Here is a 27,920-nt window from a genome sequence, read left to right on the forward strand (position 1 = left end):
CTTTTTTGGAAGGGGGGGGGGGGGGTCAAAGTTCATTATTATTACTTTGTCTTGTTCCCTGTCTATATATTTGCCCCAGAATGTTATATATACTGACCACTGTTTGAGGTACAGTCAATTCAAGGATATCTTTAACACCATATTTTAAAGTTGTCATACCAGTTTTCTTAATTGTAATTGAGCCATAAACGATAATGTCCAAAACATTATGGCAATGAACTTAATTACAAGGACATGTGGCGACCTCAATAATCTGAAGACTCGATCGTACGACGCATATATATTCCCATTCTTATCGTTGGTTCTCCCATATCAGAGTCAATAACCTAGGCTATCTGTCACAAGATTACCATTTGTCTACAAACCCAAGGAGTTCCAAGCACCAAACAAGCAGTAAACACCGTCTCCCTCCAAAAGCATCGTGCGATGAAGTTGTCTGTGCGTGTTCGAGGTGACTGGTTTGCGGTTCCCTGCAAAGGGACCGAGAAGGTCACGTGGCTTGGGGAGGAATCATTAAGGAGGTACTACAAGTCCAAGTCCAGAACCGGACATGCTCAAGAAAAGGTTTACGAGGTTAGGAAGGCCAAAGGTGCCGCCATATTAGATCCAGATGACGCTATTAAGGATGTACTTGATGAAAATGACTTCGTCACTGTTGGTAAGGGCATTCTGATTATGCATATAGTCTTGTAATGTTTACCATCGAATTAATGATAGGAGTTGTAAGTCCTGGGGAGGAACGTGCATTGGTAGAGGTATCAAATCGTAATCCCTTGCTATTCTGGAATATTTTGCCAGTTTAAAACTCATGAATGGGTGTTGTATTTAGTACTCATACGGTCAAAAGTAAACAGTTTGCAACCCCACCATTGTTATCCACTTCTATCAGTGAACGTGTCGCAGAAGAACATGAATTCAGCTACATGCTATGCATATATAACCTAACTGAGTTACTACTGTATACGGGTTTTTTTTTCGCCCCGTGTTATTTTCGCCCTTTTTCACTTGCAAACACCTTCGCCCCGTCTTGAATTCGCCAAGACACAGTTTTGCTTAAAGAGGGATAATTTGAGACATCAGAATTTGCCCAGCTTTAAATACACCCGCTCACAACGAGGGCAAAAATAAACAGATGCGAATTTTTTCCCTGTATATACTGTATTTTATAGTTGTTATCTACCGGTTGATTGCGTACAATAACACATGTATAAACATCGTTTAAACAAAAAAACCAGTATTCGATGAAAATACATGTGGCAAACTCGTAGAAACACAGAGTTGTTTTTTGTATTAAAACAGTGTTGGACAGTGACATATCCAGCCCTGTCACGGGACCCGCCGAGCCTGTGTACGTAGAAGAGAAAGTGTATCCTTTTGACACGTCCCTAAAATTTACCAAAGCTACATGTTATTGATAAACTGTTTTTTTTGGTCACAAACTATAATTTACATTTCAATCACCTCAACTTACTGAATATACTTTTTATGGTTGAATAAAACTTTGTAAAATGAGAGTAGGCATCTTTATATAAATGAATACAGGTCTGTTTCCTTAACTTTCCGAGAGCAAAGACCAGTGTAGAGTCAGCAACAGAGGTAAATAAATGTCTTTTTAAATTTTAACATATTTTATTGACCAAATATGTCAAAGGATGAGATACAAGTTGTTAAAACTTAGATGTCTTCCCCTCATTACATACATTACGTGATTCACTTGTTCGGCATGCAATAAACACTGATGCAATCTGTAAAGTAAACGTAGTTTTATATATGGTATATGTTTTGATTGTACCTCTTGATTTCATACATTAAAATTATGAAAACAAATTGTAAATAAATGCCCATAATATCAGTGTACGTACATCTAAATGCAGGCAAAATTATAACATCATTTACATATAATAACACTGTATACATTAATAAAACTTTATGGTAACTTCCCACGTGAGCATTGTAGCCCGCGGGCAAGCTACTTCTGTGGTTTAATACATGTAAATGTTTTCAGTACATTTCCTTGGATGGTAATAGTTTATCTACGGATGACCTACTTCGGCTAGGAAAGGGCCATTACTTGATAAAGGTGAGATAAAGTTTCTCTACTGTCTGAATACAATTTTCGTTGTTTTGATACCTTGTAAATGTTTTGATTCGTGTCCATATCAACTGAAACCAATATGACGTCATGGTAGTTGAGCTGAATTCGATCTTTGAAATTGCATCCTAGACTAGAACTGGCACTTGTTGGAATAAATATAAATTATAAAGAAAATACTTCTGGTGATAATAAATGTGAATCAAATGTAGATCAGATATCTATATGACTTATATAAATGATTCCACGTAATAAATTCTACAAACATGTTTTCCAGAGACTACCTTGATAAGTTAGAGAACAGTTAATGATAATGTAAATTCTATAAAAGTTTCATATATTTGATTTTCAAAATTGTCTTCAGAAAAAGTTTCATATTTATTGTTCAACATATTGATATCAGAGTATATTTTTCTCTGCTTTAATTTGAACCCTTAAAACATCTGTAAAAAGCATTGCACGTATACAGGTTTAGAGAAAAAGTCCACTCTTTTAACTTTTCAATACATTTATTAAATTTTACGACGTTACTATTTTCAATTTGTCATTTCCTGGTTAAATGTAGTTGACAGTTGAGGCAGAACAGAAGGTCCTCAAAGCCAGAAAGCTTCTGGACGACATTGTTAGCAGCAATAAAGGTATTACACGTTCCTTCCTATATCTACATTTTACATTGTAGTTTTTATAATGAAATTAATCATATATTTTTTCCTAATTTAAAAAAACCGGTACATGTATAAAAATGCGTTATCGCGTAGAGTAGATGAGTGTTGATATGAACTTAAGCAAGAAGTTCACAGTGTTTTTCTGAAATTTTTAGTTGTTTATGGAATTACAACCGGTTTTGGAAAATTTGCAAGAACAACTATTGAGAAAAGCAAATTGATGTAAGTAATAAATGGTCCCTTTTATCAATTTTTTGTTCTTACTTAAGTGTACTACGATTATTACCAAGTCAATTTTGTTTTCGATCGTTAAAATAATTTGATTTTTAATATTTAGGAATAATTTTTTGTGGTATTTATATGCATATACATGTTATTGGATAGATAAAAATATGATTGTCTTCATTTACTTTAGAGAACTTCAAGAAAATTTGATTCGTTCTCATTCAGCAGGTAAACCCTTTGCTAAAATTTTTACTCTCCTTCTCTCTCTCTCTCTCTCTCTCTCTCTCTCTCTCTCTCTCTCTCTCTCTCTCTCTCAGACACACACATGACACATGAAGAACTGGTAGTGTCAATTTTATTTACAGGTGTTGGTCCACCATTGTCACCCGAGCGAACACGCATGCTCTTGGCGTTACGAATCAATGTTTTGGCAAAGGGCTACAGCGGAATATCGATGGAGACGCTTAAACAATACATAGCCGCGTTTAATGGTAAACAAACGTGTTTGTAATGTAACAATTAACAATGGAGATAAAAAAAGTTTAGATGACAAACAAAAACAACGATCTGGTTTTAAAAATTTTCAAATGCTTTTTATCATGTTTTTCGTTCTTTTACGCTTTGCATTACCCGAAACATTCGTTTTCGCTACAGCCAACTGCCTGCCATGGGTGCCCGAGAAGGGAACAGTTGGTGCTAGCGGCGATTTGGCACCACTGTCGCATCTTGCGCTAGGCATGATGGGAGAAGGCAAAATGTGGAGTCCGAAAAGTGGATGGGCGGATGCTAAATATGTATGTTACATTAAAGAGAACATTTACGCAAATACTAAAACCAGTTTTAGTTTCCACAATATTTGTAATAAACACAATAATGCTGAAATTGTGTAATAACCGATTTGTCTTATATTAGAAAATTAGAAAAACACAGTGTCACTTTCCTTTTCTAGGTTTTGGAATCCAATAAACTGACACCAATTAAGCTTGGACCGAAGGAAGGAATAGCTCTAATAAATGGAACACAGCTTATCACTGCACTGGGCGTGGAAGGTATAGGGAATCTTAGACTAGGGTCTGAATGTAAAATAAAGCATTTAAGATGAACAGTTGAAACAATTAAAAATAATGTTAAAGTCATGAAAATGTGTTGTTTCATAGCGTAGGACAATTGAATGATACTTGAGTATTCAACTTAAGAGCTACCCTAACGCGTGTGTTTGTGAACGTATTATTTTTAATAGCGCTGGAGCGGGCGGAAGCGATCGCACGACAGGCGGATATAGTGGCGGCCTTCACTCTAGACGTGCTGAAGGGAACAACTAGAGCTTTTGATAGCTGTAAGTCTATTGATGGATTGATTAATTATTTAGAGAGATTTTTTGGTCTACTTTTCAAAAAAGGCAACAGAGTTTTCAGATACACTTCCTAAGAATGAGAACAAAAAAATCAATTATTGCATATTCAGCTTACCTATACTTCATGTATTCATTGTTTGAATGGAGAATTGTTTTAAAATGCAAAGCAAGACCTCTTTTTACTTCTAAAGTTCTAAACAGGGGCACTATCATTTCTACAGGTATACACGATGTTCGGCCACACAAGGGGCAGAAGATGGTGGCCAGACGCCTCCGCTCCTTGCTTCACTCAGACACCAATCGGTCTGAAATTGCAGGTAAATTTTTAGAGAAACTTATGATGTATGCTTTTAAACTAACGTGTTTAGGTCAATTTAATAGAGATGCTTGTTTCTGAATAGGATGCGAAATTATATTTAAACATAGTATCAATAAGTAAAGTACATTTGTATGTTGCAAGTTAATAAAATAGGCAAGGAATTATTTTAAATTTAACAATCTATATGTAATTCTGTTGGTTGTTGCGTTTCAATGTCTCCTGTGTTTTTATGATTTTCTCATGCTGAACAGAAGTATGCTTACACCCACATACACCCAACTGACATTCAAAATTAATTATATGACACAGCGATGTCTTCATGGTTTGGCAGCAACATGCCCGTTAATTCGAATAAATATGCATGTCTCAAGAGATCTTTGATTTTCTTTGCCTCTGCTCTTCCAGAAAGTCACCGGTTCTGTGATCGCGTTCAGGATGCCTACACATTGAGATGCTGTCCACAAGTGAGTTACACGATATTCAATTATTTATATAGCTTTTAAACACCTGACATGAGAGTACTTTGATTTGTTTAATGCCAACTGGTTAGAATGACACAAAATCTGGTTAAATGACAAGTGAATGACTATCACACATCGTCCAAAAAATATTGGTGCGTTAATACCAGGATGCAATTAATCGACATAATTTCATGTTAGTAGCACAAAAACAAAATCAAAAGGGTAATAAGATGAAGAGTTGTGACGAGTTTTGATGTTTTATTGTTTGTAGGTTCATGGGATAGTGAATGACACTGTAGCTTTCGTTAGGACCATTCTCTCTGTTGAAGTCAACAGTGCCACAGACAATCCTGTATCCATTTTTACCGGCTGAAAACTTATTTAAAAAACCTCCTTTGAAAGGGCGGTGGACATTTTGCTTGATTAACAAACAATGTACATGTGTAATATGATACAGATTACCATTCGAACAAGACCTTGGACTTTCAGTAAGGCATAAACATCTATTTCTTGTGTCAAAAAAGTTATAAATGAAGCTGTTTTCAAGCGAACTATGCATCGATTGCGTAATCGTTGCTCAAATTGCTGATTGCAAAGAGCCATGCTTGAGTGGCAAGCAAAGAAATATATTTACATTTTCCAGTGTCTTTGCCTGTGATAACACTACATGTACACTATATAACCCATAATACAAATGACGCCAAATGGAGGCGCCAGCGGGGTTTGCTTATTTATATTTTAATATTTAATCGTACGATGGCTTAAATTATATAAATATAAGTAATAAGGAATCATTCTTTGAGTATTATGAGGTGATAATTTCGGTCGGGGCGTGATCAAATCTATCATAAAGCCCTTCGGGCTTTCTTGGATTTGATCACACCCCGACCAAAATTATCACCTCATAATACTCAAAGAATGATTCCTTATTCCTTATATACACGCAGGCCTACGTAACATTGCCGTTTGACACAACTACCAAAAGTCCAAGCTCTTGTTAAAAACGGTTCTAAATTAATCAATAAGCATCGAGACTCTGTCACTGCACATATCAACAGCTCAGAACTTACACTTTTGTATAACATAATTATTTGTAACGCGTTCCAAAATCAAAACAGAAAATCTTTTTGTCTGTTTTGAACGTTTTACCTCATAAAAGCACAAATATAAGCCAATCAAGACAATTTAAGCTTTATTTTCCGCATAACACTTAGAGGACACACGTAACAAGAAACTCTTCAGAGAAATTTACCCCCAAAAACTAACCAAGCATCTCTCTACTTTGGATTCAAAATTTAAACAGGGTGTTAGTAGAATATACAAGTAAAAGACAATTTCTGTAGCAATTATTGGTGAAAATAAAGCTGTGTGGCATATCCTAAAAATATACAGGATATTTTTTAAATGCTAGATACAATAAAATTGTTATTTTTCTACAGAGTAAATTTACCCCCAAATACAATGCAGTTTTTGTACATGTAAGTCTTAGTAAAATTCGACAATGGAATATCTGCTACTCTGTTCGGGTAAATTTATCCCCAAGATAAAACATCGTCTTTACAAACTTGCAGTCTTAAAATCTATACAGGTATAACTGTTGCAAGTATTTGGGGGTATATTACCCAAAATACTAAATGACATTTTTAGAAAGTCGAACCCTAACAAATAAACAGAAAATGACTGTGTTACAATTCTTTGGGGGTTAATTTCCTCCAACACAAGATGACATCTATACTAAGTCGAAGCCATAAAAATATACAAAACTATACAGAAAAAGCTGTGTTGCTATTCTTTGGGGTAAATTTCCTCCAACGCAAGATGACATCTTTACAGAGTCAAAGCCATATAATTAAACATAATATGACTGCGTGTGTTGCAATATTTGGGGGTAAATTTCCTCCAAAACAAAATGACATCTTTACAAAGTCAAAGACCTAATAAGAAACAAAAAAAGTCGAACCCTAACAAATAAACAGAAAATGACTGTGTTACAATTCTTTGAGGGTAAATTTCCCCCAACACAAGACAACATTTTGACAATCTCGAAGCCTTACCCCCAAAAAATGACTCTGTTACAATTCTTTGGGAGTAAATTTCCCCCCAACAGAAGAAAATATCTAAACAATCTCAAAGCCATACAAATAAACAAAAAATGACGTTGTTGCAATTTTCGGGGGTACATTTCCTCCAACTCAAGATGACATCTATACAAAGTCGAAACCATAAAAATATACAAAACTATTCAGAAAAAGCTGTGTTGCTATTCTTTGGGATAAATTTCCTCCAACACAAGATGACATCTTTACAGATTCGAAGCCATAAAAATATACAAAGATAAGCTGTGCTGCTATTCTTTAGGGTAAATTTCCTCCAACGCAAGATGACATCTTTACAGAGTCAAAGCCATATAATTAAACATAATATGACTGCGTGTGTTGCAATATTTGGGGGTAAATTTCCTCCAAAACAAAATGACATCTTTACAAAGTCAAAGACCTAATAAGAAACAAAAAATGTCTGTGTTTCAATTCTTTGGGGGTAAATTTCCTCCAAACACAAAATGACATCTTTACAAAGTCAAAGCCATAGAAATAAACAAAAAAATTACTCTGCTGCAATTCATTGGGGGGTAAATTTTCCCCCAACACAAGATGCCATCTTTACAGAGTCGAAGCCCCCCCCCCCAAAAAAAAAATACAGAAAATGACTGTGTTGCAATTCTTTTTTCTTTTTTTGTGGGGGGGGGGGGGTTTATAAATCCCTCCAACACAAGACGACGTTTTTACAAATCGAAGTCTTAGAAATAAACAAAAAATAACTGTGTTGCATTGTTGGGGGATTAATTTACCCCCCAACACAAGACGTCATTTTTACAAAGTTAAAACCTTATAAACTATATACAGATCATGATTGTTTTGCAGTTTTATGGGGTAAATTTACCCCAACACAAGACATCGTAATTTTTAACTTTAATGTATACAATACGCATCCATGTACATTTTTTAGAATTTTTGGGTATATTCACTCTCAACTCTCGACACATAGTTTAAACAATACAAGAAATGTATTATTGACTAAATAAAATGATATTCATAACATCAGTTAAACTACATGTACGTTGACGATGTTATGTAACAAATCACAATCAAGATCAAAATATTATTTAGTAAATGAAGATAAAGTTGCAAACAAATGAGACCTGATTAAAAAAAATCTACTGGAAAACTAAAACAATTCAATGAAACTATTTTAATAAAGAAATCATTCTAGAATGATAGACATATATGTTTTATTATTAATTGAAGTAGTTATGCTTATCATGAACTTGAGTATCATTTTCTGTCCGCTTTCTCAGTGTATTAGGTTTTGGACTTTAGTCTTCAGTTTCTAGAAAAGGAAAGACAAACATGAAATTAATCACCTTAAGTTGCTTTTGACAACTAAGTGGGGTAATGTCATATAATCGTTTCAAATTGTGTAACGTTCATGAGTATGGAGGCGTATCGGGGCCTACACTTGTTGTTTTTCAACTTATAAATTGTCTTTCTTTTTATTGTATTGTCAACACATAAAGTATTGTGACCTCCTATTTATAAATGCAAATGAATTGAATTGTATCATGTGATTTCTATATAATTTAAATCACCTTATTGAATTTTACCAGTTTTATTGCTACCTGCTTTTTCAACTTTAAAAGACATTAAGATAGAAAATTAGACAAAGAACAATAAAATAAATGCTTTATAGCCATGTTGATATCAATATGCTTTCATTTTTAGGGAACGCATTGCGAAAATATTATCGAATGAACTTTGCAGGCGCAGGAGTTCTGAAAGTGACGTCACTGAATTCTGAATATAGCTGTAACGACACATGTAGAATGACATTGACACTTTGATATAAATCAGAAACAACGTGCAGAAATTACTTTATAATGATTGAAATTAGCATAAGTATTTGTAATCGTAGTTAGAGGACTGCTGCATAAACCTTATTTAAGCAGTTATTTATGATCTTCTATGCATGTTTGGGTTATTGTGCAATAAACACGTGATATGAGTTTTGAGACAGATACCTGTGATTGAACATTAAAACTACATGGGCCTCTTTACTTACACGTATTATATTAACCACCTCATCGATGGGAAACGGTTGTAACAACTTGATTATTCAATCATGGTCATAATTTGGGGGTAGGACTGTTCATGTCTACCACCCCTAACTACGATTACAAATGCAGATATTTGGATGTTTGACATTAAAAGAAATGTCTGAATTTTAGAGTTTAAAGTTGCATAGTCACGATTTTGGTCAAATTTTTTTTTTCGATTTTAACGTTTACAATGCTTCAGCGAGGCATTTGTAATAGGCAACCAAAATTTGAGCGTCATTTGTTGAGTTATAAGCGAGTTACAGAGTTTATAATTCTTCGCTATGTAAACAAAGCGTTTGTTTACATTTTGAATGTTGAAGTGAAAATTCCAGTTTTAGACCTCAACTGAAAGTGTTAATCGCTAGGAACTGTTTATATATGCTTAAGATGAATAAGCTTAAAAAATGCCCCTCAGCTTAAAAAAGATTTTTTACTGGTATATTTAACCTATGTAAACAAAAAAAGGACACGAGCCTTGTTTTCATGACGAAGAATTGTGAGCCCTGTATCTTGCTTAAAACTCATCGACTGGCACCCAAATTTAATTTGATAAGAAGAAATACGTCTTTAAAGCATTGTGAATAATAAAAACAGAAAAAAAAAAATTTGACCAAAATCGTGACCATGCCCCTTTAAATTCCTTCATTGTGGATTGAATTTCATGGAGCCAATATTTGTAATTTGCTATTTTTTAAAAATAGGTTAATGGTAACATTTCGTGGAATTAATTATATTATAAATAATGAATATAATAATACTATTATTCATAAATGGTTGTGGATTTAAATTCATGGTTGACGAAAATTAGCATTAACGAAATCCATGAAAATTGAGCATACACGAATTCCAATGATTCCACAAATGTCAGTCTACAGCTAGATTCAGAGGTGACGCACCATCAGCACTACCGCCCCCGCGAAATTTTATTCGATAACATCATTTTTTACCATATGTTTCCAAGAAATGAAAACACATTTATGTTAATATGCTTAATATAATACACATACATTTACATTGTTCTATGTCAACATTTCTTTCTCGATATATCTAAAACTCATTATTTTTAACTCCTTATTTTGTTAGAATACAGATCAATTACAATAAGATGATTTAAATTATGTTAGCTCATCTCAATGCAATGGAAAATATTTGCATATTTAAAACGACATAATAGTTTATATGTTGATAAGACGATAAAAAGTATGACAATGTATATAAGTTATAACACAACAAGTGTAGGCCCCGATACGCTTCCGTACATACATATAAGCTGCAATGACATACATGTACATGTAAAATATTCCCGTCAAATGACAAATGACCTCTTTTTTTTGCGGGGTGGGGGGGGGGGGGTCACTGTAAATATAAATCGTGTACTGCCTATAAGAATATCGTTATTTCAAAATATATGTTTAAAGGCACGGATTTGTGGATTTGAATTTCCAATACTCCTGTCAATAGAAACTGCAATTCTAATAAATCATGCGCGACCCGCCATGACTGCTTTAAACTTGCTCGTGTATTTTTTATTGATTTATGAAGGGTTAATTTGAGTATGAACATCATCCCGATAGGTGCATCATATCTAAAGGATTTTAACTTAGCTTTCAAATCCCTCAATAAAAAAATGCACCAGTATGAATCCAAATACATCCTATTCTTTAGTTTTCCTAAAAACGTACACATTCTCATATATATCATCTGGTGATGCACGAACCGCGAGGGTTTAATATTAGTTATCGGACAGCGTACATCTGTAATAATTTTGTTACCGATGACAGATATTACAACAATTAATAAACTCATATGTGTTTCTGAGTGTGTGTACTACATGTATAAGATTCCCCGATTTTTCAATACTAAAAAAAAAAGTATGTTGTATACGTTGAAAAAGTATACAATCTAGGGATTTACTTACAGAGGCCTTCGGTTAAAGTTATGTGTTTGACAATTTTTTTTTCTATTGCTTTGTTTTATCTATTTCATCTACGGTTTTTAGAAAAATCAACATGTAGGTTGGATTTCAATAATGTTCAAATGACTTATCTTTGTTATCGCCTTATTTGCCCGTACGGCATGATTGACACAATATACCAAAACGTCCTCGTTATCCACTACATAGGCCTATATGATCAACGAAAACATGCATAGATATCGGATAAGTCTTGAGAAACAATAAAATCCGCGAAAACATTTCTCAAGTTCGAATTTCTTCTATAATCAAAATGAGCTTGTGCCATTAGCACGTTCACAGGACGCACAGTTCTTAACCGTGGTATGTTCAGGAGTTTGAGAAGACGGGGCTATAATTTTGTCATTTTCGCAAGCAAATTTTAGCACCTATTTAATTTTTGTAGAATCCTGTCTGAAGAATGAGTAGAACAATTAGTCTTTTTCATATTTTGATTAAATTTTAGGTACAGTGCATCTCTTGCGCGGATCTGGAAGCCCCACCCCCTCCATCCGTTCCGGGACCAGCACTGAAAAAAGTGACCCCCCCCCCCCAACCCGTCATTTACCTTCACAAAGAATTGGTTATTTATAAGTGCGTTATTTATGGTAGAGTAATACAAATATTTAAGATTATATTCCTTAATTAAGCGTTTTCGATATCCGCCTCTATGTTCACCATTTTAGAGTACGTAAAGAGTATACAATGTCTTTTCGATTATGAGTTCATTGAAGAACAATGCACAAAATGAACTATTTATCATATACTTACCATTTATGTGTACAAACATGCCATGATCTTGTTATAAAGATTATCCCATGCGAATCGGCTGACCGCATTTTGAGGCATTAAGATATACCACATTTGTGCAGCTAGGGTTTCCTAAAGTTGAACCAAAGAATGTCCGAGCGTATACCCCGAATATTCCAGCAAAGTTCGTCATTCTTAAATAAAAATAAAGATTTTATCAAATACGTAATGGTATTATGTAAAATGGCATACAGTATGACTGTTGTTGATTAGTATTATGGTAGACTTACTTGTACTATTCTGGATATGGCGCAATTCTATATTGATAAAAAGATGAATCGACATTACAGTTGATGCTCTTGATCATGGGGGACCGATATCAATTCCGCCAGAAATAAAGCTGACAAAACAATGCAAAAGGAGTCTTCATAAATTTGCCGTCGCGTTTTATCTCTTTGTCTCATTGTCGGGGATTTCAAAGTGACGTGTAGGAATTAAACACAATTTATGGCTAGCAATGTCGGTGCTGGCACTGACCGCTATGTTCAGAGATCCCTTGGGTGTCATAGCAATTTATCGGTCAGATGAATGCCTGTCTGTGGTTTTTCCGTTAATCGTGTTTTCAAACGTGCTGTTCAATTTGAAAAGAAGAATTCCACAGATGAAAGCCGCGCTCGATCAGCAAGTAACACCTGAAGTATCGGACTTTGCACAGAGAATCGAAGTTCAAACACGCTTATAGTCTGATGATATGACTAATTTGTTATAAACATATATCTCTATCTCAATAAGCCAGAACATGATGGATACGTGAAACATAGCAGTTATTATACAATCTCGATTATTAATTTAATAAATGTTTATAATACACGTACGAAAAAACATGTTTAATAATGTCTGACACAATTGTCAATAGCATTCCCTAAACTTGTACTTGAGCAGTAAATGAATTAAACAGAAATATGTGAAATAGGAAGACGGTTGCATACGGGTTTTTTCATTCATCCAACACAGTTGTTCTTAGATATCGTTTGATATGTCCTAGGTGTATTTTAAAATTTGACATAGCAATCACAGTGATAGCTGCATGTTTTAATAAACTTCTAAAATATGAAGTTCATTTTGATATTATTGCAAAATAGAAAAAAGTAGACTGCAACGTTGACAATTATAATTATTAGTTATTATTTAAATCAGTTGTAACCGGTAGATAATATCGATTTACAGATATGATTTAATCGTAACTTGTCTGTTCTAGCCTAAATAAAAACAGTCTCCAGCAGTAACAACATAGAACGTGCGTCTATGCTTAATAGAAAAGGTCACATAAGAAACAAGAAATAACTCAGACTAAATGCGAGAAGCTATATTATAATAATGGAATGTTTTGCTATTTTTTGTCTCGTTGAAGCTTTATTTCGATTCGAAGTAGTTTAAAATTTTGATATTCTATCGATTGTTTGTTAAATAAAGGATATGACAAAAAGTGGTAAAAGTGTATCTGCTTAAAAGATGGAACAAGCAATCGTCGTCCCATTGAACTTGATGTGACTTGTTGAATGTGTGCGCTACATCATCCGCCACTAGTACAGATGCGATCCTATTCGGATAAATTTTGAAAAAGGTTTACCTTTTTACTATAGTTTACATGTAAACCCTGTTAACGGTATTATGTCACATAGCTTTCGATTCTCAGAAACATTAACCCCCCCCCCCCCAACCCCCCCCCCCCCCCCCAAAAAAAAGTGGCTCAACATATTCGATAAGACGTGGTCAAAACACGGATACTGTCACAGGCATGAACTGTTATGTAAATATTTAGACGCATATACACAGGGATAACTGATTTTTTATATACCTCTCTGAATTTTGTGAGAGAGAGAGAGAGAGAGAGAGATAGAGAGAGAGAGAGAGAGAGAGAGAGAAGTTTACAGATCTGTATCATGTTGGAGATTTTCCTTGGGAACTTTAAAATTTTCTGGCACACTTGCATTTCAAAAGTAAATAATGTTTTAAAGTATATCATTCATAGTACTACTATTTTACCTCAATAGTTAATATAGTCTCGGGATATTCAAGAAAATTGACAGTATTGCCAGAATTTCATTCATACCGAGGAAAAAATAAAATTGCTGTCACATTCCAGTAGAATATGGGATGCATATATCTCTAGAAAAACTTTTTGGTGATGTCCAAAATCATATTCATATTCATAGTTCTATTCACAAAGTTTATGTTTCTTTCGGACTAATTACCGAGTTTATTTCCAATGTATGATATGGCACCGGAACGTTCAGTATTCTCCTATTCTCAAATTTCAAATTTCTTACAACCATATGTTTATCTTAGATTTATTAGTTTTATGAAAACGCTATCATGAGATCTTATGACATATTTTGTTTCAGGCTGATACATGTATATTCATTGTCGTAATACTCTGTACACACTGCACATGCAGGCCAAAATTACACAAAATCAACAACACTTTCTATCAGGGTATATGTTTCTCATATTGTTCCCCTGACATATCTTGATTTATGCATAGTAACTACATTTTGTCATATTGCAAGCGTTTATTCATAAACATGTTAAAAGGATAATCTGCACATAAATGTTATTGCACCATCAAAAATAACAGCCAGTCTCGCATTAGCTTTAATACTGACAGTGTGTCACCTATCTAGATTTGATTCGTTAACATAGCCCGAGTATTCGTACTGTGTAACGATTGCTCTTTTACACATTCGTGAAATATAATTTTTTTAGTTTTTGGTGTATATGTGAATAAACGTTGATGTATTAAGTTTTAAAAACATTTGAAAACAGATTTGTGTGAAGTCAATGTTATTTGATGTGCCCATCAGACTTTGAAGTCTTCAATTGTCATTTATAAGAAGAGCCAGGATGAAAAACCATTATCTGCATTGCAAATAAATTACGGCGGAGATGCAATATATTATTAGTCTCCTACCGGTTTCACCGGAGGGGACTATAGCTTTCGTCTAGCGTCCGTCTGTCTGTCTGTCCGTCCGTTCGTCTATCCCACTTCAGTTTTCCACACTTTTTTTCTTTATGCGTTTGAGGAATAATATGAAATTTGCTGAAGACCTTCAAATGTCAAACTACAGTTTACACTTTTGTAGCGTCTGGTTGACATATTTTCGAGAAAATAATTTTTTTATATCCCAATTTTTTAATGTTCGGGTTCGTTATCAGGTTAGGTGTGTATTGAATAAACGAGGAAAGTATGAAGTCAGTAATAATATCGTGCATGCATTACTTGTACAATTCCTTTTATTGTTTCTAACAAACAAATGACTTCTGTTAAATAGTGTCAAGCATTTTGTTATAAATTTAATCGACAGGGTTTTTTGCATTATTACGATCGGGTTCGTTATCGGGTTGTTCTGTTGATTCGGGGTACAGAAGACGGTAAGAAATGATATTCTGCATAACAGTGCATTGTTTTCACAAATTTCTACCAGCAAATTCTTAAAGGACTTGGCGAAATTACATGAGATAAATAAAGAGTACTGTATTATTTTACCCATTTTTTATTTAATTTCCATATCAACTATGTAGTTTGAATGTCCCTTGTTCTTTTATCTCTGATTAAAGCATAACATCTCGTTTATAATAGTTTTGAAAAAGAGGTATGCTTCGAAGTTCGAAGCTTTCATAGAATAATTACAAACCGGTAGGGGACGTGTATTGCCTCTGCAATGCTCTCAGAATGCTGGTTTATTATATTACATTATTTAGGGGGGGGGGGGCATCTGTAGTGGAACAGATGATGGACAAAATGGAGAGAGACAGACAGGCCGAAGCCAGACGGACCGACATTTAATTGCAGCTGCTATGAAATCATATCTCAGTTGACGCTAAGCAAATAAACATGTACATGTATCGTAAATTGCACCTGTAACGCTGGCTATTAAAATTGGTAGAAATACTCGTACAAAATTATGTTGCTTGTGCAAAGTTTACAAACGAGGATTGCCTCTAATGACATTATATTAATTGGAGCAAGAAGATTCATAACAAATCTCTGTTACAGTTATTCAAACTGATTATGATATTTCAATCAGTGTACTACATATATATATATATATAATATTGTATTCCATCGTTCTAAATCTGATTCTGCATGAGCTCTCTTCGTCGCAGTAATGTCCAATCATATTGTGACTTACTGATATTCATGTGTTTTCTCTAATTCGCTGTTGATACACATCACGCTGATACAGTTTTGCGCTACAATAAGGCACGACTTCAAAAGTAGAACTTATTCTGAGTTCAATGTAGATTGAGTCGTATCTACTACTTTACCTCAATGCAGAAAATCGCCAAAAGCTGCGAGTTTCTGAGCAATCGTTGCTACAGTATGGCTTTTACATGTAATCATTCGTAGACAATCGCACTAAACTTGCATTGCACTCCTTCACATATATGTATTCGCAATACATCTTCTACATTCGCATCCGCACAATCTGATTAAAATCCGTTTTAATCAAATTGACATCGCAAGACTTCGTAGTACTAGAGTTTACATATATTACACCGAGTATCCTACAAGTTGCTAAGAGTGTTCATTGGGTATCTGTAATACATAGAGATGAAGCGAGATTTGATTCGATTACGATGGTGTGACCGAGTAATTGATAAATACAAGGTTTTTTGTTGGTGGAAAAAAAGAATCGGATGGCAAGTGATTTGCTGCGGTTTTTTTTCTATTGAATTTAATGTACAACTGGTAGTCATTGCAAATCTTCTAATATCATACACACACATAGTATTTTTACTTCCCTGTGTTCTGAAATGTATTCTTTATTAATTATCTTTTTTCAGTAATTGAATTAAATATTACAGTTACATTTATTTCATGATGGTGATAATTATATTATTCAACAATAAAGATTATAACAATAGGACCCCCCCCCCCTCCAAGAAAAAATTGTATTTCCCAAAGGGCATCGATGGAAAGAAATGAGATTTCTCAAGGAGAATTGTTCTTTTTTAAACTTTGGAATGGAATGTCCAGAGGTTTTCAAAGTGGTGAAACATGTTACTAGTATTTATTCCGCGGGATATACGACCTTCTGCTGGTCACCCGTCAGATGACTTTCTAAGTTACCCAGATGACGCATTATATAGAAATATCACACGGGGGTATAATGATAATGCTTGTTTCATGACTGTCAAAACAAAACAACAATAAAACACATTATTCTGATCTGCCTGCTCGTTATGAGAACAAAAGAGTACCACGCGGCAGTTAAATTATTAGAGCACTATAAGTCAAAATCCCCTGAGTAACATTTTTTGGGGAAAAAATGATTATGATTACGGTTTGAGGAGGGCGAGTTGTTATTCATGGATAACACAGGACACCTTAATCCACAAATCAAATCTGCAAATTATTTGCATCCCTTAAAACGTCTTTAAATTTATATTAATATCTTTTTTTTCGATTATTTTATAAATATTATACCGATCACATTTTTAATCTGGTGTCGTTAAATTTGCTATTTCCGGGTCAGTAAATATAAGTACAAATTTGCAATTACCACTAAATCAACTGTCATACTACATGTATTAATATAATCGTTGCCCTGTTTGAATAATGTGTACTTTTCGTACAAAAATTCAATTAGAGAGAGAGAGAGAGAGAGAGAGAGAGAGAGAGAGAGAGAGAGAGAGAGAGAGAGAGAGAGAGATTTAGATTTAAAACACTTGCAATATTACCGCATACTCCTAGTTGTAAACGCGCACGCATCATTAACTATTTGTACATGTAAGAGAGAGAGAGAGAGATAGAGTTTTAGAGAGAGAGAGACATTTAAAACACTTCCAATATTACCGCATACTCCTAGTTGTAAACGCGCATCATTAACTATTTGTACATGTAAGAGAGAGAGAGAGAGAGAGAGAGAGAGAGAGAGAGAGAGAAAGAGAGAGAGAGAGAGAGAGAGAGAGAGAGAGAGAGAGAGAGAGAGAGAGAGAGAGAGCCTTTTTTCGAAATAAGACATATATAATAATTTTCAACACTGGCCATATTACTGCATGCTCGTAGTTCTCAACGCGCATAAAGTATTTGTACATTGGAGAGTAAGAATCTCTAACATGCTCGGAAAAGGGGGTAGGGGACTCCATATTAGAAACCCCCTTTTAAATATGTAAATTTTGGAAAAAATGTTTTCAGCGAGAATATAGTGCTTGTGTGTAAGGGGGGGGGGGGTCCAGCCCCTCCCCCCCCCCCTCCGGCTGATGCTGCTATGTGCCTATGATGTGCATGTTTTAGTCTGTACATGTAAATGAAAGAATAATATAAATGTGTACATGTAGTCTTTGTTAATGATTCAGATTGAAAGAACAAGTCGAAAACTTTAGTTGCTAGTATTAGGCAGTGTTTTTGAATTTTCCTTTCAATAGATTGTCTCTTACATTGCAGTGCACAAAATTTAAACGTCTTTCTTAGACTGAAATTGACACATACACAGTGCTGCAGTAGGTAGTTATTTCGTCTGTAAAATTCAGTTTGGTTTCCTGTATTGTGATATACACAAGGCTTGTTCTTTAGTTACTTGTCAAACCAAAGGAGGGTATCTTAAAACCATTGATCTATAATTTTGTTTTTTTTTCAATTGGTATACCTCTGTCAATTAAAAGAACTCTCCAATTGACATTCCACATCTTAATTTCAAAACAGAGATACTAATATAAAAAAATATCCAATACAAAGTCACCTAATCGCTAATCTACTTTTTGAAGCTAGATAATCGTAATCTAACAAAACTTTGTAGCGAATTTACTTCGTTAAATTTGTGTTTTTATTGCATGTAACTAAATGCATGAACTTTTTTTTATCAACATGTCACGTTGTGAAATTCAATCTTTTGGAGTATTTTCAATTATTTTGTAAATTAATTTTTCGGACTTTGTGTTAATTGCTACTAAAACTTTTCATCTATTTCGACAACTGTTTTAAAGACGTTATAAATTCAGCGCAGCATTAATCCCACCTGAGGCACACTCAGTGATGGACAGCTAATCTTTTAATTGACTTCTGTTTATGTTTATCGAAACTTCTTTCATCTTATTATCCTTTTATGTACATGCTGCTAAAATGTCACGAATCACTCAATAGCTGTTCTTTAATTGATTTTCTTACTTCTGTACATATTATGTTAATCCTTCAAAGTGTTATTACATTGTTCATTTGATTATAATAATTCTGAATTGTAAATTAAAGGCAGTTAGAACCAGACCTTCAGTGCTGATGCATACCAAACTCACATAAAAGTATATTTCATGTAAAGTCTATATAGAAGTCTGAAAACTAAAGCGTGTTGGCTTGTTGGAGGTTTCATGAGGCTGGTTCCAACAACAAGAGAATAAGCTCAAGGTTGGCCCAGAATTAGTCATGTACGGGAAAGTGCGCCCCGTAATAAACATCTTATTTCAAAATTGTAAAATACTTCTAACATTGCTTCGGGTACCTGTCTCACTAAATGTAACAACATGTTGTGTTAAAATTTTTGATATTGTTTGTTACTTTCTACAATAAATTTTTACTTATTTGATTTATAAAACGAACGTTTTCAGTTGAAGCAATTCGTGACAATTTCAGAACTCTAATATATTTTCAATATTGCCTCGGGCACCTGCTCATGGCATGCATTAAACTCATGTGTGTATATCTTGTATATTCTGTGTTAGTTCCAGTGTTTTTCTGATCGTTAGCAAAATTAATATAATTGTCTTTTATCTACCTACTCATATATAGCAAGATATCTGTGCGTAGAACGTAAATCGCCACGACTTCTCCTGTTATAAATATAGATCTTTCTTTCAAGATTTTAAAAAAAAAATAGTGTCTCAGATTTATCGCAAGTTGGCCTGGCGAAAATTTCGACTTTAAAATTTTGTAATTGTAATTTGTAAGAAATTGTAGTGTAAATCGGGACAATGTGACAGGGCCTAAGAATGGTTTTCGTAAAGGCAACAATTTATTCAAAGCATCGTAGGAGTCTTTGCAAAAATACACGTTTATAATTCTTTAAATGCGTGATTAGCGACCAATGAAGAAAGACAGATTTAGAATGTTATAATGTATATGCATCTTAAAGAAATTATACATTGTATTTGCCTTTAAGATTTCGAGTTAATGTGATTATACTGTACCTGACATGCGGTAAACGGCGCATCTTAATTATGCGCTTACAAGTTTAAAAACTGTCATGATATTTTAATTTCTTTCAAGTCACAAAGTTCTAATAGGTCAAAACCCATGGTCAGTCATGGTGTGTAACAGTAAATTTCAGTTTCATTCAGAACTTTGTACCCTGTGCATGCTTCTTTTTATAGGTATGTCTCTTTTGAATATAATTTAAGATGAAACACCTTTGACGAATACAAATGCATCCATTCCAAATATATAATATCCACATGTACACAATGACATGCAGTTAAACACCCAAAAGTATATAGTTAATTGGGGTTTTCACAACTTGGTTGCAAAACATGTAACATAACAGCCATGTTTGGTATCAGATACCAGATTTAGTTGCAAAATATGTTTATGATATGGTTTATATGATAGGTTGTTGGTACATGTATCATAGAAAGATTATGTAGCTCGAAAAACAAACTGTATCACAAAATATTTCTATCTTTAGAATAGATATTGATAGAGGTTGTCACAACCACTTTCAGTACCTAATTTACATACTAGTATAGCAAAAAACATGTAGGACCCCCCCCCCCCCCCCCCTCCCGAAAAAAAAAATGATATTCTCAACGAATTAGCTCCTATTATTTTTCTACAGGGAGTATATAGGAGGCCGGTTACATTAATCAAATCACAAATTAGCTATTACTGTACATGATATATCGTCTTTAAATTTTGAATAAAGTTGATATAGATTGCTGATGATGATTGTAGGGTCATTTCATATCCTGATGTTTTATACATTGCATAGCGATACATCAGAAGTGCGAAGACAATGACCGTGAATGAATCCCAAAGTCAGTGTACGTCGTTGCAAGTTTTAGGAAAAGTTAATCTGTATTTTATCAATGCCGTGAAGCATATAATTCAGACCCACCGCTGTGGGAATTATCTCTCATGAGAATAGTGATAAAATGCGATCTGCAAGCTTACAGAAAAGTCGGCCAAATTGTTTTGGAGGAAGTATACAGTGAAGTGGAACAGCGATAAAGGTATCTGTTTAAAACTTTATGTTGTTCTTTCAGAATACCTCGCATAATAGAAAACATTTATAACTTGAAATAAGGGAATCCACCCCATTCATACATGTATATTTTTATTTTATATTAAACTGTCATTATGCAATGTACATGAACTCGAGGGCTTGATTTTGTTTCAACAAAAACATGGCCCATTATTCCAAATTTGAGAATTCAAATCCGTGTTTTTATTAATAAATTATTATAAATTAAATTTATTTAAAATATACTTATAATTTTTGAGATATACCAGTCCTTGTTAATCTAAACAGTGACATTCAAAAACTACTTTTAAATTTATATATGCACCGTGGTTATCCCACCAAAAGCACCCATCACCTCGGATAAGAATTTTGAGGATAAGCGAAAATGGGTTTTAAATTTATTCTAGACACCCACTTGCACACATTCAACGTGAAAGTTGTAGATGTATTGATAAGCACCGTGGGGAGGGGGAGGGGGGGAGGTGCGTAGCATTCATTTTACTTTCAGTTTCATTTTATATGTTAATTTTTTAAAAAAATGTCTGCTGGGTGCCCATCCCCCTCCCCCACAGTGCCTTATTGAAACAAAAACACCGATGTAGCCTGATATTTGTGTACAAAAAGCGTAACTGAATATTATCTAAAATACTTCTCACCCTTGTTCCCGCTTTAAGGTTATTACTATACATGTACATGTATGTGCGCACTTGTTAAAACAGCGGATGTTAAATTCGAAGGAACTTAAAATTGAAACTCGAACTAGAACAAAACCGTTGTCAGTTTGATTAAAAGCTTGCAGGTAAATTATTTTAAAGCGCTCGTTAGAAAATATAATAAATCTTACATCATAACAAATAAATATTTCTAAGCGTTGTTTACGCTTTCGGAATAACGCTTTATAAGATCTAAACGGCTGCAAAAATGTAACCGCTCCCCCACTTATTTTGTAAATGACGAACGGTATCTATTTAAAAATGTCTACCCTCTGTACTATTGATTTTATAGTATAGAGGGTAAAGATACATAGATAGATATCACTCTTCATTTACAAAATTAGCTGGGGAGCGCCTATGCAGCCGTTTAGTTTTCAAAGCTGTAAAAATACTTCGATATGGCAGCTATTTTCTTCAGCTTTCAATACACAAAGAATGAAGGATATTATTCTAGAAAAAAACCTGTTAATATATTTATTATTTGAGATATGAGGAAAAAGCTGGAAATAGTGTGTATACCCTTATATAATAAACGAAAAAAAGACAAGTCCACCATGATATGAATAATTTTGAATAATTTTTAAGTAAGATAATAAACAACCGGCCGCGGAAATTCAAATCATCATACACTTGAATACAATTTGATACATCGATCCATCATACACAAAGCACATTAATTTGTTGCAGTTTCAAATAAATAATTATGCTTAGAATTTCGAATAGTTTTAATCAAATGATTCTTCGTATGTTTGTCAACTTGTATAGAGCCCAATCCAACCCCACACCCCCCCCCCCCCCCCCCATCCCCATATCGATTTGCCACAAATCTTTGAAAATAAGTGTTTTCAACAGAAAAAAGTTAAAAAGCAATAAAAAAAATCAAGTCATGTGAAATTATTAAATCTTATATTCTGATTGTGTTCTAAAAGTAACTAAATCTAAAACAAAATATACAATATTTCTTTTCCTCAGATACAAATACAAGCTATCCACTATTATAGTCAATTTTTATCTTAATTATTCATCAGGTACATGGGTATATCCCTCTAACTATTTTTAGAATCGGTAGGACAACAAAGTAGTGCCTTTAAGCAAAATAGTCCCTATACTTGCAGAGAGTATATACATTTATTGGGACGTTTTAAATCAGAATGCTTGACACATGTCAGAAAAGAGGATTTTTAATTTCAAAAACAAGTGTCAAAATTGAATTATCATTTGAAGAAAAGAATTGAAATTGTTTGATGTACACCCTTTCCAAAACTGAGAAATTCCCTACTTTTACTTTCATTTTCAGAGTTTTTCAATACAGACTCATTTTGCCGGAAAACGAATCTGACTTCGAACCACGAAATTTTAACAGGAAAGAGACAATTTGATGAGCTTTCATTCAAGAGGTCCCTCGTTGCTGAACGAAAATTAGGACCGGAGCTATGAACCCTAACGTTAACATTACCGCCTATTGAAAATGCATTAGTGGACTATACCCACATGTAGCTGAATAAACAATGGATTGGTTTGAAGTGGGGAACACATGTTACTTCGGATAAAATGAGACTCAGCCTTTGTGTATCAGGACCAGTTATAAAGACAATTATGTTGAACACCTACATGTTTATCAGACATGGAATATTCAAGAGATACTGACTGGATGTGTTGGAAGGATTTATTGGCAACAACTTTCGTGAAAACATATCAGCGCGTCAGGGTGGATATTTTTCGAGGAATTTGAATAGGAAGACAATATAAGTTTATATAGGCATCTAACGTTACTCTCGAGAGATCTTATTCTATACGCTATATATTTTCCCGAGTGTCGCAAAAAAGTACGATTGTGAAAGCTTGGCGTGTAGGTCTTTAAATCCTCACAGGAACCAATTTACCCGAAATGCCAGAAATTACATAAAGGCTTCCTAGCTAAATTTTGATTAATAATGCGATCATCCCTCCAAATTATCGTTAAACAGAATATGTAGCTTTTTAGCGATTGAAGAAAATAAAGAAATACTACACTTATTCAAAGTATAGTTAAAGCATTCCAAAACAGTCTTTGATAAGACGACCAGTGTAAATAAGTTGACTGTCCGCATTGTCATGAGACTGCATGAAAGAATTGCAGCAAAGTCATTTTTTGTTTATTTTTAATGCTTCGACTTTGTAAAAGATGTCGTCTTGTGTTGGGGGAAATTTACCCCCAAAGAATTGCAACACACACATTTTTTTGTTTATTATTGTCCTAAAATTTGTAAAGATGTCGTCTTATATTGGGGGAAATTTACCCCAAAAGCAATTACAACACAATCATTCTCTGTTTGTTTTTATCGCTTCGACTTTCTAAAGATGTCGTCTTGTGTTGGAGGAAATTTACTCCAAAGAATTGTAAGACAGAAACTTTTTTAAGGCTTTGACTTTGTAAAGATGCGTCTTGTGTTAGAGGAAATTTACTCCAAAGAATTATAACACGGACATTTTTTTAAGGCTCTGACTTTGTAAAGATGCGGTCTTGTGTTGGAGGAAATTTACTCCAAAGAATTGTAAGGCTTTAACTTTGTAAAGATGCGTCTTGTGTTGGAGGAAATTTACTCCAAAGAATTGTAACACAGAAACTTTTTTAAGGCTTTGACTTTGTAAAGATGCGGTCTTCTGTTGGAGGAAATTTACTCCAAAGAATTTTAACACAGAAATTTTTTTAAGGCTTTGACTTTGTAAAGATGCATCTTGTGCTGGATGAAATTTACTCCAAAGAATTGTAACACGGACATTTTTTTAAGGCTCTGACTTTGTAAAGATGCGGTTTTGTGTTGGAGGAAATTTACGCCAAAGAATTGAAACACATTCATTTTTAGGGTTTTAATTTACGGCTTTGACTTTGTAAAGATGCGTCTTGTGTTGGAGGAAATTTACTTCAAAGAATTGTAACACAGACACTTTTTTAAGGCTTTGACTTTGTAAAGATGTCGTCTTGTGTTGGAGGAAATTTACTCCAAAGAATTTTAACACAGATGTTAAGATCTTTGTAAAGATGCGGTCTTGTGTTGGAGGAAATTTACTCCAAAGAATTTTAACACAGAAATTTTTTTAAGGCTTTGACTTTGTAAAGATGCGTCTTGTATTGGAGGAAATTTACTCCAAAGAATTGTAACACGGACATTTTTTTAAGGCTCTGACTTTGTAAAGATGCGGTCTTGTGTTGGAGGAAATTTACTCCAAAGAATTGAAACACAGTCATTTTTAAGGATTTTAATTTACGGCTTTGACTTTGTAAAGATGCGTCTTATGTTGGAGGAAATTTACTCCAAAGAATTGTAACTCAGAACTTTTTTTGTAAGGCATTGTCTTTGTAAAGATGCGTCTTGTGTTTGAGGATATTTACTCCAAGGAATTGTAACACAGTCATTTTTTTGTTTATCATTAAGTCTTCAAATTTGTAAGGTTGATGTCTTGTGTTGGAGGAAATTTACCCCAATGAATTTCAACACAGTTATTTTCTGTTTATTTGTAAACTTAAGGCTTTGAGATCGTATATATGTCGTGTTGTGGGAAATTTTCCCCAAAGATATTGCAACACAGTCACTTTCTGTATATCTATATCGCGTCGACTTTGTATTGATGTCGTCTTGTTCTGGGGGAAATTTACCCCCAAAGAATTGCAACAGATATGCATACCTGTTGAAAATTTGTAAAGACGATGTTTTATCTTGGGGGTAAATTTGCCCGAACAGTGTAACATATAATCCATTGTCGAACTTTACTCAGATTAATCGCTTGCATAAACTGCATTGTATTTGGGGTAAATTTACTTTGTAAAAAACGATTAGATTTTTTTTCTTGAAAATAACAATTTATTGTAAATAGAATTTAAATATATTCTGTATAGTTTTTAGGATATGTCAAAGCTTCACTTTCGCCAGTAACTGTTTTTGCATTTGTCTTTGACTGTTTATTCTCCTAATACCCCCCTTAAAAATTCTTAATTTCATATTATATATACAGAGAAGCTTGGTTAGTTTTTGGGGGTACATTTCTATTCTGAAGAGTTTCTTGATTTCTTGTAACGTGTTATGATGTGTTATGCGGAAAATAAAGCTTAAACTGTCTTGATTTGCTTATATTTGTGCTTTTATGAGGTAAAACGTTCAAAACAGACAAAAAGATTTTCTGTTTTTATTTTGGAACGCGTTTTGTGTTACATTTTTGTACAAGGGTACATGTATATATACAATGTCATTTATGACATGTACATATTTTACATGTAAAAGTTGAATTCATGACGCCTCCTTAAATATTTATATTAGATGGTATTTGCGGACACGGGAGAAATTATATCTGGTGGAAATTTCCATGGAGAATACCCAGCGAAGGTGCATATTTTAATATACATCATTTTATTTTCCCTTAGAAATCGAGGATTGTATTTCGATTTACAATATGTACATTTGTTTAAAACTATCAACAAATTTTTCTATATTTGACAGGTCTTAGATTATTTGGCAATTGGGGTGCATGAACTCGCGAACATGAGTGAGAGAAGAATAGAGAGACTTGTTAATCCTGGTACCAATAACTGTTTATCAATATATTTAGGTTTTGAATTCTTATTCCATTGATTCATTGACAGGGCCGTGTAGTGTCATGAAATATACATTTTGTAAATTTTAGCGTACAGTGAGCTTGCTGCCTTCCTGACGCCGGACGGGGGACTAAATTCTGGATTTATGATAGCTCACTGCACAGCGGCATCTCTAGGTAAAACCATAACAATTATATCAGGACACATCTTTTTTGTTCAAATATGTAATCCCTTTAATTGTGTTTTGTTTTCAATCCGTAGTATCTGAAAATAAAGTTCTGTGCCATCCTGCCTCCATTGATTCTTTGACTACGAGCGCGGGAACCGAAGACCACGTGTCCATGGGGGGATTTGCCGCCAGAAAATGTCTGCGTGTGGTCGAACACGTGGAGCAAGGTAAGATTGGATTTTCGTATGAATGTAGATTGAATCTGGGTTGTTTTTTTTTTTTACATAGTTTTAAGTATGAGATGCTATATTTTTTATTGTTTATTCTCTCTCTCTCTCTCTCTCTCTCTCTCTCTCTCTCTCTCTCTCTCTCTCTCATTGTCGTTAACCTTCAGTGATAGCTATTGAGCTTCTCGCCGCTTGCCAAGCAATAGAGTTTTTGAGACCATTAAAAACAACCCCTCCCCTTGAAGAGGTCTATAAGCTCGTCAGGCAGTTAGCTGGGTACGTACACTTGATTTCAATTTTCCTTCATTTTTTTTCAAAGAAAATATCTTATGTTCTTTGTTGGGTTTTCTAGTAAGAAAAGCTGTCTCTAAAATCAGCAGATACATGTACTCTCTGTTTTTAACACTTAGTCCCTGGAAAAAAGACAGATACATGGCACCTGATATAGATGCTGTCACAAAACTTCTTCAAGAGGAAAAGGTACATCAAAATTACTAATTACAAGTATCCAATTTCTAATTGCTAGTTTCAACCAATACTAGTTCTAGTATCAACAATTCACATATTAGTTTTTAAAATGTAAATATAAACGATGTATTTGATCTGGACTCTGAAAATTTTCTAAATGAATGCAAAGTATTATTTAATTGCATTTAATTATTTATTTTTCATTGATTAACGTATATATATATAGACATTGTAAACTTCAACGTCAATTCAGGTTTATATATTTCTGATTTTTGACATCATTTAGGTTTGGCGAAAAGTAAAACCATTTATGGATAATTACCATGCGCAGCAGGATGTCGAAACTCGAGTGTTCTCCCCTACATCAAGTTTTTCCGCTGAAGCGCCACCACCTGCCACTAAGAGACGAAAAACGAGCAGCATGTCTAGACCAAGATAATTCGGAATCAGTGATTGATTTAAAAAAAAAAACTTTCCGAGAGTGTTCTAATTTTAACAATTATGTCAGAAAAAAAATTATTGAGAGCATGATTAAATATATGTGTGCATTTATGAAGGTAGATAGTTTAG

General features: G+C 34.0%; 1 protein-coding gene and 1 long non-coding RNA gene across 2 annotated transcripts; one reads left to right on the forward strand and one right to left on the reverse strand.

Annotated features, from left to right (window-relative positions):
• The first annotated feature begins 304 nt into the window (after positions 1-304).
• Positions 305-27,896, forward strand: LOC105320511 (histidine ammonia-lyase). The gene is made up of 21 exons (XM_034448617.2): positions 305-658; positions 1,300-1,366; positions 1,566-1,596; positions 2,006-2,080; positions 2,658-2,730; positions 2,913-2,979; positions 3,173-3,210; positions 3,348-3,473; positions 3,637-3,776; positions 3,932-4,031; positions 4,223-4,318; positions 4,558-4,653; positions 5,061-5,119; positions 5,388-5,468; positions 26,212-26,277; positions 26,392-26,470; positions 26,576-26,662; positions 26,748-26,882; positions 27,050-27,158; positions 27,293-27,362; positions 27,637-27,896. Exons 1-21 carry the CDS (start codon positions 427-429, stop codon positions 27,787-27,789), a joined length of 1,980 nt encoding a protein of 659 aa, XP_034304508.2. The 5' UTR covers positions 305-426; the 3' UTR covers positions 27,790-27,896.
• LOC117688335 (uncharacterized) lies at positions 7,563-12,804 on the reverse strand. The gene is made up of 3 exons (XR_004601037.2): positions 12,261-12,804; positions 11,992-12,164; positions 7,563-8,503 (listed from the first exon to the last, which is right to left on the reverse strand). It is a non-coding gene; the product is annotated as an uncharacterized lncRNA (long non-coding RNA).
• Positions 27,897-27,920: the final 24 nt, after the last annotated feature.

The sequence above is a fragment of the Magallana gigas genome, chromosome 4 (assembly GCF_963853765.1).
Source record: "Magallana gigas chromosome 4, xbMagGiga1.1, whole genome shotgun sequence".
NCBI lineage: Eukaryota > Metazoa > Mollusca > Bivalvia > Ostreida > Ostreidae > Magallana > Magallana gigas.